Source organism: Populus euphratica, unplaced genomic scaffold (genome assembly GCF_000495115.2).
Source record: "Populus euphratica unplaced genomic scaffold, PopEup_1.0 scaffold659.1, whole genome shotgun sequence".
Taxonomy (NCBI): domain Eukaryota; kingdom Viridiplantae; phylum Streptophyta; class Magnoliopsida; order Malpighiales; family Salicaceae; genus Populus; species Populus euphratica.
The window spans coordinates 1-15,466 of NW_011500533.1; the positions used below are offsets into that span (position 1 = coordinate 1).

The 15,466-nt window shown below is 32.3% G+C and overlaps 1 protein-coding gene across 1 annotated transcript; it reads left to right on the forward strand.

Annotated features, from left to right (window-relative positions):
* The first annotated feature begins 9,819 nt into the window (after positions 1-9,819).
* LOC105115235 (ATPase complex subunit) lies at positions 9,820-15,236 on the forward strand. Its single transcript, XM_011012081.1, has 7 exons — positions 9,820-10,076; positions 10,155-10,195; positions 10,290-10,353; positions 10,550-10,720; positions 13,859-13,930; positions 14,433-14,608; positions 14,694-15,236. The coding sequence occupies exons 1-7, from the start codon at positions 9,921-9,923 to the stop codon at positions 14,809-14,811; spliced, it is 798 nt and encodes a 265-aa protein (XP_011010383.1). The 5' UTR covers positions 9,820-9,920; the 3' UTR covers positions 14,812-15,236.
* Positions 15,237-15,466: the final 230 nt, after the last annotated feature.

A 15,466-nucleotide genomic window follows, 5' to 3' on the forward strand; every position in this document is an offset into this window, starting at 1 on the left:
AGGATGCGTCTCAAGAGTCAATAGAAGATTATCTAAAGACTCCTTACTCAGGCCATCCTTAATGAATTGTATTTTTATCTTCACGATTTATAGATATCATTCCTAAAGAACGATATTGTGTGTTACAAGTCCATCTGGCACATCGATGACAGACTTTCAGTCGTTTTGCATGAATTTTCTTTGCAAAAGTGCTTTTACCTGTTCTAGGCATATGTGAAATGAAGGAATTAGAGGACTCACCTGATAATCGGACCTTTGCTTCAATCAACCAGCGAATATCTTCAGGAATTCCAAGATTCATTAACAACCTCAATCTTGCACATCTAGCATGGTAAATTTTGCAATCATATTTTGAGGCAGAGCGGGAAAATACTTTTTCAAATTTTCAAGATTAGTGTCCATTTTTAAATGAGAATTGGAAGAGAGATTTAAAGAATTGCACAAATATATACACAGATATCAGTTATTATAGGAAACTGAAAGAACCGACTTAAGTCACAGAGTACCATTGTCCGCCATTTGACCAGGGTGAGAGAAACTAGCAAAAAAAAATCACTCAAAAAGAAACACAAAAACAACGTGAGAAAAACAAAATAATCAACCTTTATCTACAAGATCATTCAAACCAGTTGATTCATTTTCACTTGGAAAATTATCAAAGTAAGCTTTCAAACGATGTCCATTTTCCTTAAAAACATTGTCATTCATTGAATTCTCAATATCACAGGCCCCATAAGGATTGTTCCATCTTGATCTTAGCTCTCTAGGGAATGCATAGAGTTGAGAATTATAAAACAAAATTTTTTGACCAGTATCAACTTTTTGACAATTTTCACAAGTTTTGCAGAATGCATACGTGTCCTTGAACATGATGGGCCAATAAAATCTATTTTGAAAGATTTTTGCAGCTGTCTTTTTTGATGAGAAATAACTTCCACATGCTTCAGAATGACAAAGTTTAATGACATTACTTACCTCATTGTTGGGAATGAATCTTTGAAATATTTGATCAGGACAATATTTGAATAAGTTAGGGTCATCCCCATAAAAGTTCTTCACTTCGTTCAAAAACTTTTCTTTATCTTGGGTACTCCAATCAGCTGGCAAATCTCCTAAAGCAAGAAAATTGATATTTTTATCATACCAAGGCATTGGACTAAAAGACCATAAGGATTAATTAGGAAAGTAATTATCGATTGGTGTGATGTCAGATGTCGAATTTGTTGTCACTTTTGACAAAAGATCATTTATAAATCTGTGCGTTTTGCATCTGTGATTTCTTCCTCAGAATAAATCATTTATAAATCTTTAGAGTCATCTAACTCATTTTTACTTAAAGTAGATTCAAGTTTATCATAAACTAATTTGTCAATATGATCTACTTCTTGTAAATCATTATCATCTCCAGGTTGCTTACAAATGTTGAAAATATTCATCTCCAATGTCATGTTTTCAAATGATAGCTTCATCAGTCCATTCCTATAATTAATCAATGTGTTAGAAGTTGCAAGAAACGGACGTCCTAAAATAACAGGAAATGAATTACATGCTTCAACAGGTTGTGTGTCCAAGATAACAAAATCCACAAGATAAATGAATTTATCGACTTGTACTAACACATCTTCGACTATTCCTCTAGGCACTTTTACAAATCTATCGGCAAGTAAAAGAGTTATAGAAGTTGGTTTTAACTCACCTAGATTGAGACTCTGAAAAACTGAATATGGAAGTAAATTCACACTAGCACCAAAATCAAGTAAGCCTCTTTCAATTTTATGTTCTCCAATAAAGCAAGAAATTGTAGGACAACCAGGGTCTTTATATTTCAAAGCATTATTATTCTGAAGAATAACACTTACTTGTTCGGCTAAAAAGGCTTTCTTTTTCACATTCAAATTCCTCTTCACCGTGCATAGATCTTTTAAAAATTTAACATAAGAAGGAACCTATTTAATAGCATCCAGCAAAAGTATATTGATTCTTACCTGTTTGAAAGTTTCAAAAATTTCAGAGTTGTGATTAACTTTCCTTTGTTTGGTCATGGCATGAGGAAATGGAAGTCCTCGCGGGGAATCAGTCATTTCTTTGCAATTTTTAGATTCAACCCCTTCCTTACCCTCAGAGATTGACTCATCATCTTTCTCATAAGGTTCAAGAGTGGGTTTTTCAATAACCTTACCACTACGAAGAGTAGTGACTGATTTGACTTGATCCATGTGTTGACTTCTGGAACTACTTGGATTTGCATTGTATTGCCCTTTGGGATTTTGTTATGGTTGAGATGGAAACTTACCTTTCTCTTGGAAACTGAGAGCATATGTCAATTTTGTAAGAGTATCTTTAAAATCTGTCATGTTTTGAGCAAGTTGAGTATTAATTGTCTCTTACTTTTCAATGAATGCATGCAATGTTTCCTCAAGATTTCTTCTAGGAGGTGAGCATAAGGAGGTGCATATCCATGAGAATTTTGGAAGTTGTGGTCTACTTGAAACGGTGGTTGTGAAGTTTGTATATTGTTATTATCACTATTGCAACTGAAATTTGGGTGATTTCTCCAACCAAGATTGTATGTTTGCGAGTATGGGTTATGGTTGGGCCTTTGGAAACTGTTTAAAGCATGGGCTTGTTTATAGAGACATTTCTTAAAAGAAGACAAGGTTGGACAGTTATTGGTTGAGTGTTCATTTGTTTCACATATTTGACACGCAATGTTGTCAATAGATTTTAATTTATCACTCTTTTTCAATTCTAGTGCCTCGACTTTTGTAGCTAAAGATGCAAACTTGGCTTAAAGGTCGTGATCTTTTTTAAGGTTGTACATACCTCCACTAGATGTATGAGGTTGAGTTTTACTCGATGCCTCATAAGTACCAGCAGTGTCCCAATTTTGAGCACTTTCAGCTAACAAGCCTAACCATTGCTTCATTAGGGTCTTTATCTTCAAAAGTTCAATTGCACATCAATTTAACCATTTGCCTATCTCTAGGTGTTAACCCTTCATAAAAATGTGAAATCAATCTCCATGTTTCAAAACCATGATGAGGGCAAGTATTAAGCAAGTCTCGATACCTATCCCAACATTAGTAAAATGTTTCTCCTGGTTTTTGAGTGAAAGTAGTGATTTGCCTTTTGAAAGAGTTTGTTCTGTGAGATGGGAAAAACTCCTTTAAAAATTGTTGTTGCATTTCATCCCAAGCACGAATGGATCCTGGTCTTAAATTTTGTAGCCATGTTTTAGCTTTATCTTTTAATGAAAAAGGAAAAAGCTTTAATCTGATGGTGTTCATGCTACAATTTAAATTATTATATGTGTTGCACACCTCCTCAAATTCCCTTAAATGCAAGTATGGATTTTCCAATTCTAAACCATGAAAAGAAGGTAAAAGTTGAATAATACCTGGTTTAAAATTAAAATGAGATGCATCAGGAGGAAAAACTATGCATGATGGTGCACTTGTTCTTGTGGGATTCATGTGGTCTCTAAGTGTTCTAGCATGGTTATTCTCATTATTCTCATAATGAAGTGATTGACTTCTTCGACTATATTTTCTAAAAATAATGAGGATACCCTACAAAGTCTACCACTTGATGTACGTGACCACACTCTCATGCACGTGTAGGAATAAAATAAAAAGAAGAACAACAAAGCAAAAGAAGGAGGAAGAAAACAAAATAAAAAGAAACAAAAGAAAAGAAACAAAGTTATATACAAGAAAAGTGAAAAGAGAAAATAAAATAAATACTATAATTTATACAAGAACTTACCTCCCCGGCAACGGCGCCAAAAACTTGACACGACTAAAAGATTGATGTCTTCTCCCAAGTGCAGGAGTGTCGAAGTAATAAATAACCCGGCAAGACCGGGGTCGAACCACAGGGAGGTTAATTGTACAAATTATAAACAACAATTATAAACAATAATTATAAACAACAACAATAATAATAGAAGCAATAATAATACTAATAATAATAGTAGTAGTAGTACTAATAATAATAATAATAATAATAATAATAATAATAAAGAAAGAGAAGAAGAAGAAGATGATGATGATGAGAACTTAGAGATGAAATATTAATGTAAGGATTAAGCAATAATAATAACAAATGTCAAGGTTAGAGGTTCCACTAATGGTATATCAAACAAGTATAGTATAAACTCTTATTATTGAATTGGAAACCACACACAAAGGAGGTTCCAATCAGATTATATATTGTTAACATGATTACATTAGTCATCTTATTCAATTAATGCTAATACTTGTAAATCTCATCAAGCATTCATGATTATAACTTATGTTAACAACAAATCAAGTTCCTTTCATAGCTCAGGTGTCGGTTATACCATACATTATGGGCTATGAAAGTGCCAAGCATTTGTTGTACCAAGTGTTATACAACATAAATCAAGATTAATCATTTAACAAGCAAAGTATTAAAGAGTAAACAAGATAACATAATCCTTATCTTCTTTTGTCTGCCCAAAACGTCATTGATAACGTCAAAATTAGAACCACTTGAAAACATGAAAGTTGTAGGAAATTGTCTCAGCTTTCTTGTGTAAAAACTTTAGATCATTTTGACTTCTAGAACTCTAGATATGGCCAAAATACTAAACAGTGCTCGGGTTGGAGGACAGATTCAAACTTCTTTGTTGTTGCTCCAATTTGGTTGAAAAAAATAGTAGACAAACATATTTTGGCTTAATGCAAAATCTGACTGTTACGCAATTTTAAAGCACTAAACTTGAAACTCAAACCTAACGATATCAAAATTACTTCAATTTTAATATGTAGAATCCTAATACCTAAAAAACTACATATCTTAGGTTATAGGTCATTCTCTTATGTCTAAGTATCAAAACCCGTGTAGGATTAGTTTGCGGCAAAATTAAACTCCAAATGGAAACCTCAAGAGAAGGATATCTAAATAATCCTAATTTTAATATATAGTACAATTTCACCCCTAGTAAGTAGTATATGAAATTTCAATTAATTCTGATGTGACTAACTTAAGGTTCTTTATTAGTTGTGTTTTTATGACAAAATTACAATAATCTTTGCATAATTGATTAGTACTTAAAAGTGCATCTTTTATCAAGGTTTTATGTCATCATTTTGCACTTGAAGTATCAATAACTCCTTAACTAAACCATGTTTTATAATAATATATCTAATAATATAAGATACCTTTAATTTGTGATAAATATTCATTTTAAATATAGGCCTATCACATAAATGAAAGGAATGATTGATGAATTTAAGAACTAAAATTGAAAGGACAAAGAGATGGCCAAACTTAGAAAAAAAACATCGGTGCAATCCAAACCGAAATACTGTTCGGTAATTGGGTCATATCTAGAGTTGTAGTTCTCAGATTTAGGTCTACTTTATATGGATGAAAAGGTAAGACATAGGCCTATAACTTTCATATGGAGCCCAAAACTTAAAAAGGCTATTTTCAAGTCCAAATTATAGCAACAACAAATAAGTCTCAATCTGTCTTCCAGCCTAAACACTGTTTAGTGTTTGACCCATACCTGGAGTTCTAGAAGTCTAAATGACCTGAGTTGTTTACACAAGAAAGCTGAGACAATTTCCTACAACTTTCATGTTTTCAAGTGGCTTTAATTTTGATGTTATCAATGACATTTTGGGCAGACAAGAGAAGATAAGGATTGTCACCAAGTCAAGAGTTCATTACCCTCTCATCAATTAGTCATCAAATCAATAGTTTTCTATTTTGGCCTATAAAAGGAGGTATTTTCCATGCATTTAGGCATACTGGTTTCTAGATTAAGATCATGCTCTTGCTTTCTCTCTTTATATTTTTTGTAATGTTTATACTTTGCTTTCATTAATATCAAGTTTATGCCTTTCATTTCCTTTCCTTTACTTAGTTAACTCTTATCTTATTTATATTCTTATTTTGTTTATTTATTTTTCTTTCTTTCATTATGTTTACCTAAGTTTATTATGTCAAGGTGAAAAGGTTACATTAATAGTGTAAGAATAAGTATAGTGTAAACTCAATATGGACTTTAATGTTTGATACTAACATGTTTTGTATTTGTTATCTTGTTCATTCTTTAATACTTTGCTTGTTAAATGACTAATCTTGATTTACGTTGTATAACACTTGGTACAACAAATGCTTGGCACTCTCATAGCCCATATTGTATGGTATCCTTATCATGATCTTGATCTAGAAACCAAGATGCCTAAATGCATGGCAAATGCCTCCTTTTATAGGCCAAAATTGGAAATTATTGATTTGATGACTAATTGATAAGTGGGTGACCAACTCTTAAGTTGGTGACAATCCTTATCTTCTTTTGTCTGCCCAAAATGTCATTGATAACGCCAAAATTATAGCCACTTGAAACATGAAAGTTCTAGGAAAGTATCTCAGCTTTCTTGTGTAAAAAGTTCAGATCATTTGGACTTCTAGAACTCCAGATATAGGTCAAACACTGAACAGTGCTCGGGTTGGAAGACAGATTCAGACTTTTTTTTATTGTTGCTACAATTTGGACTTGCAAATGTTATTTTTAAGTCTTGGGCTCCATATGAAAGTTGTAGGCCTATGTCTTACCTTTCCATCCATATAAAATAGACCTAAATCTGAGATCTATAGCTCCAGATATGACCCAATTATCGAACAGTGTTTTGATTTGGATTGCACCGACATCTCTTTTCTATGTTTGGCCATCTCTTTGTCCTTTCAATTTCAGTTCTTAAATTCATCAATCAATCCTTTTATTTATGTGATAGACCTGCATTTAAAATGAATATTTACCATAAATTAAAGGTATATTATATTATTAGATATATTATTATAAAACATGCTTTAGTCAAGGAGTTATTGATACTTCAAGTGCAAAATAATGACATAAAACCTTGATAAAAAAAATGCAGTTTTAAGTACTAATCATTTCTCTCTTTGTATTTTTTGTAATGTTTATGCTTTGCCTTCATTAATATCAAATTTATGCCTTTCATTTCCTTTCCTTTACTTAGTTAATTCTTATCTTATTTATGTTCTTATTTTGTTTATTTATTTATTTTTCTTTCATTATGTTTACCTAAGTTTATTATGTCAAGGTGAAAAGGTTACATTAATGGTGTAAGAATAAGTATAATATAAACTCAATATGGACTTTAATGTTTGATACTAACATGTTTTGTATTTGTTATATCTTGTTCACTCTTTAATACTTTGCTTGTTAAATGACTAATCTTGATTTAGGTTGTATAACACTTGGTACAACAAATGCTTGGCACTTTCATTGTTCATACTATATGGTATAACCGACACCTGAGCTATGAAAAGAACTTGATTTGTTGTTAACATAAGTTATAATCATGAATGTTTGACGAGATTTACAAGTATTAGCATTAATCGAATAAGATGACTAATGTAATCATGTTAACAATCTATAATCTGATTGGAACCTCCTTTGTGTGTGGTTTTCAATTGAATAATAAAAGTTTATATTATACTTGTTTGACATACCATTAGTGGAACCTCTAACCTTGACATTTGTTATTATCATTGTTTAATCCTTACATTGATATTCCATTTCGAAGTTCTCATCATCTTCTTCTTCTTCTCCATCTTTTTCTTTATTATTATTTAATCTACTACTACTACTACTACTACTACTATTGTTATTGTTATTATTCTTGTTATTATTGTTGTCGTTGTTATTGTTGTTATTGTTATTATTGTCATTGTTGTTATATTATTGATATCTATAATTTATATAATTAACCTCCCTGTGGTTCAACCCCGATCTTGCCAGGTTATTTATTATTTTGACACTCCTGCACTTGGAAGAAGACATCAATCTTTTACTTGTATTACTAATGTATTTTCTTTTTGAAAATTTTTTTATGCTACTGATATGTTTATGAATAATAAAAAATGAAAAAAAAAGTAATTTTTTTTTATTGGTATGCCATAGACACAAAGAAAGAGAGGATTGATACAAACATCGAAAAAAACTTAACAAATACTAGGAAAACAAAAATTTCAGAAAAACCCATCACCCTCAAGTTCAATTAATTAGGCCTTTAAGAGCATTTTAGTTATTTTATTACACAACTTAAAAATAAAAAAAACTTATATGCCCCTATAAAATTTGTGTTGACAATTAATCTCGTTGAAAAAATCATTTTACTCATTATACCAAGTTATAAGTTTTTTTGTTAGCAAGGGCAAAATACTTATTTTATTATGTGAATCCATAATCAAATGTGAATGCATGCACAATGAATAAAAGAGCCCGCTTGCGCCCTTTTTTAAGTGGATAAGGTTATATATGAGTACATCAAAAACCTTTTTTTACTTGCTTCATGGTCACTCCTGAGAAAAGTTATTAAACTAAACTTAGGTCACTAGGTATTAGTAACTTGTTACCCTTAAGCTTGGCATAGGTCGTTGCTTTCAAATCACGTTAGGAATTGATCTAATTAAAAATAAGTGACCCAACAGGTCAATCCACAACACGATTAGGTCAACTCCAAAGATTTGTTTCCAAAAAATATTTATTCTAATTTTTTAGATTTAATTGATACAAACATCGAAAAAAACTGAACAAATACTAGGAAAACAAAAATTTCAGAAAAACCCATCACCCTCAAGTTCAATTAATTAGGCCTTTAAGAGCATTTTAGTTATTTTATTACACAACTTAAAAATAAAAAAAACTTATATGCCCCTATAAAATTTGTGTTGACAATTAATCTCGTTGAAAAAATCATTTTACTCATTATACCAAGTTATAAGTTTTTTTGTTAGCAAGGGCAAAATACTTATTTTATTATGTGAATCCATAATCAAATGTGAATGCATGCACAATGAATAAAAGAGCCCGCTTGCGCCCTTTTTTAAGTGGATAAGGTTATATATGAGTACATCAAAAACCTTTTTTTACTTGCTTCATGGTCACCCCTGAGAAAAGTTATTAAACTAAACTTAGGTCACTAGGTATTAGTAACTTGTTACCCTTAAGCTTGGCATAGGTCGTTGCTTTCAAATCACGTTAGGAATTGATCTAATTAAAAATAAGTGACCCAACAGGTCAATCCACAACATGATTAGGTCAACTCCAAAGATTTGTTTCCAAAAAATATTTATTCTAATTTTTTAGATTTATCTTTAAATAATATCATTTTAATTTATTTTAAAAAAACTTTTTAAACAATATTATTTAAAAATGAACTCAAGTTATTTTTGTCAATCAACAATTGAGGTCTTAGAATAAATCCAATAAGGCCTTGTTTAACATTGTAATCCAATCATACCTTTAAAAATCTTGAAATTTTTATTTTATTTTTTTAGCTTTAAATTATTTTTTTTTAGTGTTTTTAAATTATTTTAATATGTTAATCTTACAAATAAAATAAAATAAAATATTATTTTAATATATTTACTAAATAAAAAATATTTTTAAAAATAATATCTTAATTACTCTAAAACTAGCAATAATTATGGTTTCAAATTTATATTGTGTTTACAACACGGGCTAATTGTCACTTTCAAAAAAATTAATATATTTTTTTATATTTTAATATATTAATATTTAAAATAATTTTTTAAAATAAAAAAAATTATTTTAATATATTTTAATATAAAAAATACTTTAAAAAATAATCACACTTTAAAACATAAATCAACCGTTAGTGGAACCACAGTTACATGATTATATCCCATGACTCGTAATCCATTTTTTGTTTAATTAATATTTAGCTTCTTTCTTTTTTTTTATCAAAAAAGATGTCAGGCATTGGGCCTAGGGTGACTCAAGGTGGTACCACCCAACTTCGACAAAAACAAGCAATTGAACTTCTTCCGGTCATTACATTTACAGAGAAAGGAAACAGAGAAAAGCAGCATCAAGATAACGAAAGAAAGAGGAGATGTTGAGGCTAAATCGATTGATAAAGAATACAAATAAGTGGACTAGAACTTCAATTTTTCTATCATCTCAACAACAAACACAAGCCGTATTTGATTCTTCAGTTTCTTGTCAACATTTTTTTCGAACGCAAATTCGATTTTTTGACATTCACAAGGTATGTATGCTACTACGCCTGTTCTTGATTTCTTGATTTCAAATATTACCTATCTTTCATTACCCTTTATTTTTGCAGATTGGAAACAAAGCAGCTATTGAAAAAGAGCGTGCCAGACTGTAAGTTGCAGTACTAGAATTCCATGTTTTGACTCTTTTTTTTTTAATTACTCCTTATGCAAGTAATTAAGGGCTTAGATGTGATTTAGGGCAGTGCAGATGAATTGAATAGAGGGTATTTCGCTGACATTTCTGAGTTTAAGAAGCATGGTGGTAAGGTAATATTTCTTTTTTCTTTTTCTTTTTCTTTTTTTGTGTAAATGTGAGTTTTTAAGAGAACCCCATTTTTGTTGGTTAGATGATGTGCATTCTTAACATGGAAAGTTTGTAATTTGGATTTGTGGTTTTAATCTGCTGTGCTAGATTAAAGGCATTTCGTTGAAGTTTAAACTTTTGAATGGTTGTTAAATGTAGATTGCAGTGGCAAATAAAATTATAATCCCTGCAGTAGCGGCTGTGAAATTTCCTGATGTCAAAGTGAATTATTCTAATGGTACTTCCTTAAAGCTGCCCATCAGGTCCGATGGAAATGTGGTCGGTGCAGATGCAACTTTGATGTGTCTTTCATTTCGAGCTAGCTCTCAGGTATGGGGTGGAGTTTGTTAATTTATTTGATGTAGGACAATTTGGATTCGTATCTTGTGAAGGAGTTTTAGTAAGCTACACTTTGGTGTAGCTGAAATTAGGGTAGATTAGAACCTTGTTTAGAAGAAATAGGGATGTCATTGTAACTGTGTGGTTGGAAGAATTTAAAAGGAAGAGAAGAAGAAGATCAAAGCGTTCACAGATAAGAGAAAGAGAGAAAAGTTTAGGCTACAGCCCTCAAACTAAATCAAAATACTTTGATGTGCAACTTTCTAGCAAACATTTGGATGTAAGTCGATTGATTTACTAGAAGTAATGAAAAAACTAAGAAAACAACAGCACGGAAAGAGGAGATGGAGAAGGAGAATATTTAAATCAGAAGTGACAGGTACTTGAATTTATATTCCACTTTAGAACATGAAGCCTTTTTCTGTTCAAGAACATTAGTAAGCCAAACTACTCTAATAAAGAGGGGTGGAATATGTCTCTACTTGTGAAGAAAATGTTTAGCACATACTATAGTTGTACAGGCACTCAAAATATGTTGGCAGTCCAGACCAGTCAGTTAGTGTTTTTTATATCTCTCCATGTTGTACGATCCACCCATTTCCAAATTTTATTGGATGGATGGTGGTAATGTTTCCTAGGACAAATTCTTTTTAAAAATCAAGAGGGACTCCTCATGGTATTCATGTATACTCTCTTAGATTCTCCTTGAGGTTTGACAGTGTATGTGGACTCTAGAGGGATCCTGTTCTTTTTTCTTCTTGTAAATCTTTCTCTTCTCATCTTACTTTAGCTCTCAAATCAATCTTCTTTCTTGTAAATCTTTCTCTTCTCCTCTTACTTTGGCTCTGAAATCAACTTCTTTCTTTTATCTCAATTATAGTTGGAAAACCAGGTGTTCTCTGTAGTAAATCGTTTTACTTGTATGTCAGTACTTCATGCTATTGACACTAACAAGTTGTCATTGGTTAGGATAAGGAGCTTCTTGAAGCCCTCTATTCCGGTATGTGTCATATGTTATGATAGTAGATAGGTACCTCTCCATTTCTCATACATCACAGTTCACTGAGATCTATGACGCAGGTTGTTATCTGGTTGTGATGAACCGCTCCCAGCTGAGTGGAAGATTTTTTTATTTTTTTGCACTTGGTGGGTTTTGGGAGGACAGATTGCAAGAGTTTGTGGAGATGTGTCTTTTTGTAGTTGTCTGGAATATGGTGTTTATGAATGGAGAAACATCTAGAATTTTCAGTAATCTTATCCTTCTGAGGCAATGGTTGATGGATAGGATTGTATCTTTTACCTTTGTGCCGTGTTGCTTGTTGTTACTTGATGGCAGCATATGCTAGATTGATAGAGGGAATGCCCTCTTGGAGGAATTTTTTAGTTATTGCCCTGCCATAGAAAGAGATCAGTTCTTCCAATCTTGTTTGGTTGCTCAGATTATGGCTATTAGTATTGAAGATGGTTACATTTTAAAGCTCTGGAAACGCCATCTTTATGTCTTGTTATTGCTTTCTTTCTCCAAGTCATGTGCCGTTCAAGCTCTGCAGGTGTGGTTTTGGATGCTACTTGGGTCTCTTCCCTGCTGTGTGATATGACTCAAAAGTGTTTGCCATGTCTTTTTGATAGTGACCTCAAACTGTCTTTGGTGGATTTTTTTCAAATGGGTGCGTTCTCATTTTCATGTCATTTGGGGAAGTTTCTTTAGCAAAATTTCAGGGACAGACTTTCTGTGGTTCCTCATTCTTGGAGGATTTTCTCTCATTATAATCCAGTTAGCTGTTACTACTAAAACCTTCCTTTCTTTCAATATATATATAAAAAAATAACAATTATTTTCTATGATGCATGTCTATATATGATTACAAAAAATTAAGGGTACCTTCATATAATTACCTCAAAATTGAAAGTCCAATCATTATATCAAAAGGAATTCTGTATAACTCAAAGATTTGCCAGTATGCTACAATCGCCTACATTCGAGTTTAGTTAGTTTGGATAAAGTTGGACATCGTTTGATTACATCCTATTGTGGGGGTAATTGGACTCAAAATCTAGCCGCTTCTTCCTCCCTGACCCATATTATTATATTTCTCCATCCTGTTTGACCCACTTAATATTTTTTTTTTCAAATAATGCCTAAATTAGCAAGACATCATCCATGTTCAGACAAGCAAAATGTTCTATAGTTCTTTTCATGTTGGAAGTATCTCAAGTGTTTCCTTCATCTGGCTAACTTCTATTGAGATGATACATTCATGCAGTATCTTCATCTGGCTAACTGCTATTGCTTTAGGCACAAATAAAGGAGGTACAAATAATTACTTTTTAGGTACAATGAAGCTTATGTCTAGTATGTTTGAACAAAGAACATTTGAAACATTTCATATCTGTGCAAAAGAGACATTTTCTTTTTCAATTACTGTTCGATCGATTACATGTGAATCAATATTGGATCTACTGGTCTGAGGTTATCAACAAAAAGGATTGTTCTAAGTCACTTTCTTTTTGTCCAGGTTACTTTTTTCTTTCTTTTGTCCAAGTTTTTCTCTTTTGTCTTACTCATTTCCTTCTTCTTTTTTTTTTTTTTTTTTTTTTGAGTTTCGGGAATATCCCAGGTTTGCAATCCTTATCTATGAGTTGAAAGGTCCAAATGATCAACTCTGCAATCTGCTGTTAGAACCAACACATGGTAGTGTGACCTGACAATATGAGGCCAGGCACCATCTTCTGCTTTGTACTTTTGGCACAATTTTTAGCTAACCTGTTTGATAAAGCCCTGTGAGGATTGTAGTGGGAACAGGTTTAACAGAAACAATGAACCAAGTCCTAAGTGAAGAATATTAAATCCTATCATGGTCAAGTTCTATTCTCTGAAATAGGTTGTTAAACATGGATTGATTCACTTCTGTTGACAAAGGGTCTATGAAAAATTAGAATTCCACTGCATGCCAACTAATTCTCCCTTTTGGCAGTTATGAGGATAATGACACGAAATTTCAAGATTATACAATATTGCAAGACCAAATTACTTGTTGAGGCTATGTTATAATTATTAATTCTATTGGATAAAAGGCCTATTGTTAAGTTTACTAATGCTAAAAGATAAATTTTCTTTGTCGTTGGCAGGAAATGATTAATTCTTGGAGCATGCCTTTCCTCGAAGCATTTCATGATGCAAAAAATGTTCACCTATATGAGGTACTAAAGTGTAGTTTCCTTCAATTTCTTGATTTTGGTAACATCTAATTGGTGGATTGGGCATCAAGACATGGGACAAAATTTATCATATATTTTTTTTTCCTTCTTCTTCTTTTTTTTTTTGTTTTTTGGGAAGGCAGCAAGGACAATACAATTGTTGCCTCCAATAATTTTTTCTTAGCCAAAGTGATTGTTCAGCGCACATACATAAATTTGCAGTAGAAAATTGTAAATCCAAGATTTTTCATCATAATGATCCATATCTGGGTGAAACAACAAATTACTGCTAGATCTTGCCCCATCTTGGCTTGCCCTAGAACATACCAAAAGGTACATCAATATGCTTTCTGAAACCTTTGGAGTTGATATAATTTATCTGAGAACACAAGATCGGTGCCAAGGGGCATAATCTGATTTTTGGTTTTCAGGTTTTTCTTGTAATTGAGATTGTTAATATTTTCCTCCTTATGCGAGTTGGTGATCAAGATTTCACATTTTCCAGGTGTCATTTATAGACTCGTGGTTCTTATGTTTGAATCCAATCAAGAAAATGCTACTTCGGATGATGAGGAAATCGGATACTGATGGAAACGATGCACTTCAGAAGCAAATTGTTTATTCATTTGGTGACCATTATTACATAAGAAAGGATCTCAGAATATTGAACCTTCTCACTGGGTACAAAAGCTTTACATTCTTGTTTATCCCTTCGCTAGCAGAGAGTCGGTTCTAAAAAATGCTTCTTCTTGTTGTCATTCTACAGATATATTTTTCTACTCGACAAATTTGGAAGAATAAGATGGGGAGGCTTTGGATTGGCCACGGAAGAGGAATTGTCCTCCCTCGTTTCTTGCACATCATTACTTTTAGAAGAGAAATGAGGCAGTTGATGCACAGTGTTTTGTATCGATTTTTTTAAGGATTCGTGCATCCAGAAAGTTCGAATCCTTCTTTTCTTGGTAACTTAGAGTTATCCTTTAATTCCATTGTCAATGGTCCTATTTGAGAGGCAGAAAGAGTGCATGTTCCAGTTTGGCTTTACATTACAGCAAATATTGATTTCCTTACAATTGCTGCAGTATCATTGGCCTGTGAAACCTTTTGAAACTGCATGTATTGTGGGAGATTTTGTTTTTGGCTATTATCCCCAGACCTTTTGAAACTGCATGTAGTGATTTGAGTCACCCTGGAGCCTCTGTTTTGTTTCAGAGAAGTAGTTTTGAAAAGCCTGCAATGTTGAATAGCCTTTATATTTACAAAACCCGAGGACGTGAAGAGTTGAATAAACCGTATTTGTGTTAAACTTTTTTGTTTCTTTCTTCCATATTATTTTACCGTGAATAAGTGCCTATTATTAATTGCAAAATTTGAATCCTTCGATCTTGTTGAGAAATGCATTTAGGGACCTGTACACCAGTAAGGCAGGGAGTCCTGCCTCTCTCATTCAAACTTCAAAGGCACCAATTATTAGCCGATATAGACAAGATGTGGTGATGCGGATCAGCCTAACACCAAGCATAATCATGCCAACAACCC

What these genes read in the sequence shown, in the direction of transcription:
- LOC105115235 (XM_011012081.1), top strand. Translation starts at nt 9,921, where the DNA reads ATGTTGAGGCTAAATCGATTGATAAAGAATACAAATAAGTGGACTAGA. An exon ending in GATTTTTTGACATTCACAAG is followed by an intron (nt 10,077 to 10,154) that starts GTATGTATGCTA and finishes TTATTTTTGCAG; the next exon opens with ATTGGAAACAAAGCAGCTAT. An exon ending in CATTTCGAGCTAGCTCTCAG is followed by an intron (nt 10,721 to 13,858) that starts GTATGGGGTGGA and finishes TGTCGTTGGCAG; the next exon opens with GAAATGATTAATTCTTGGAG.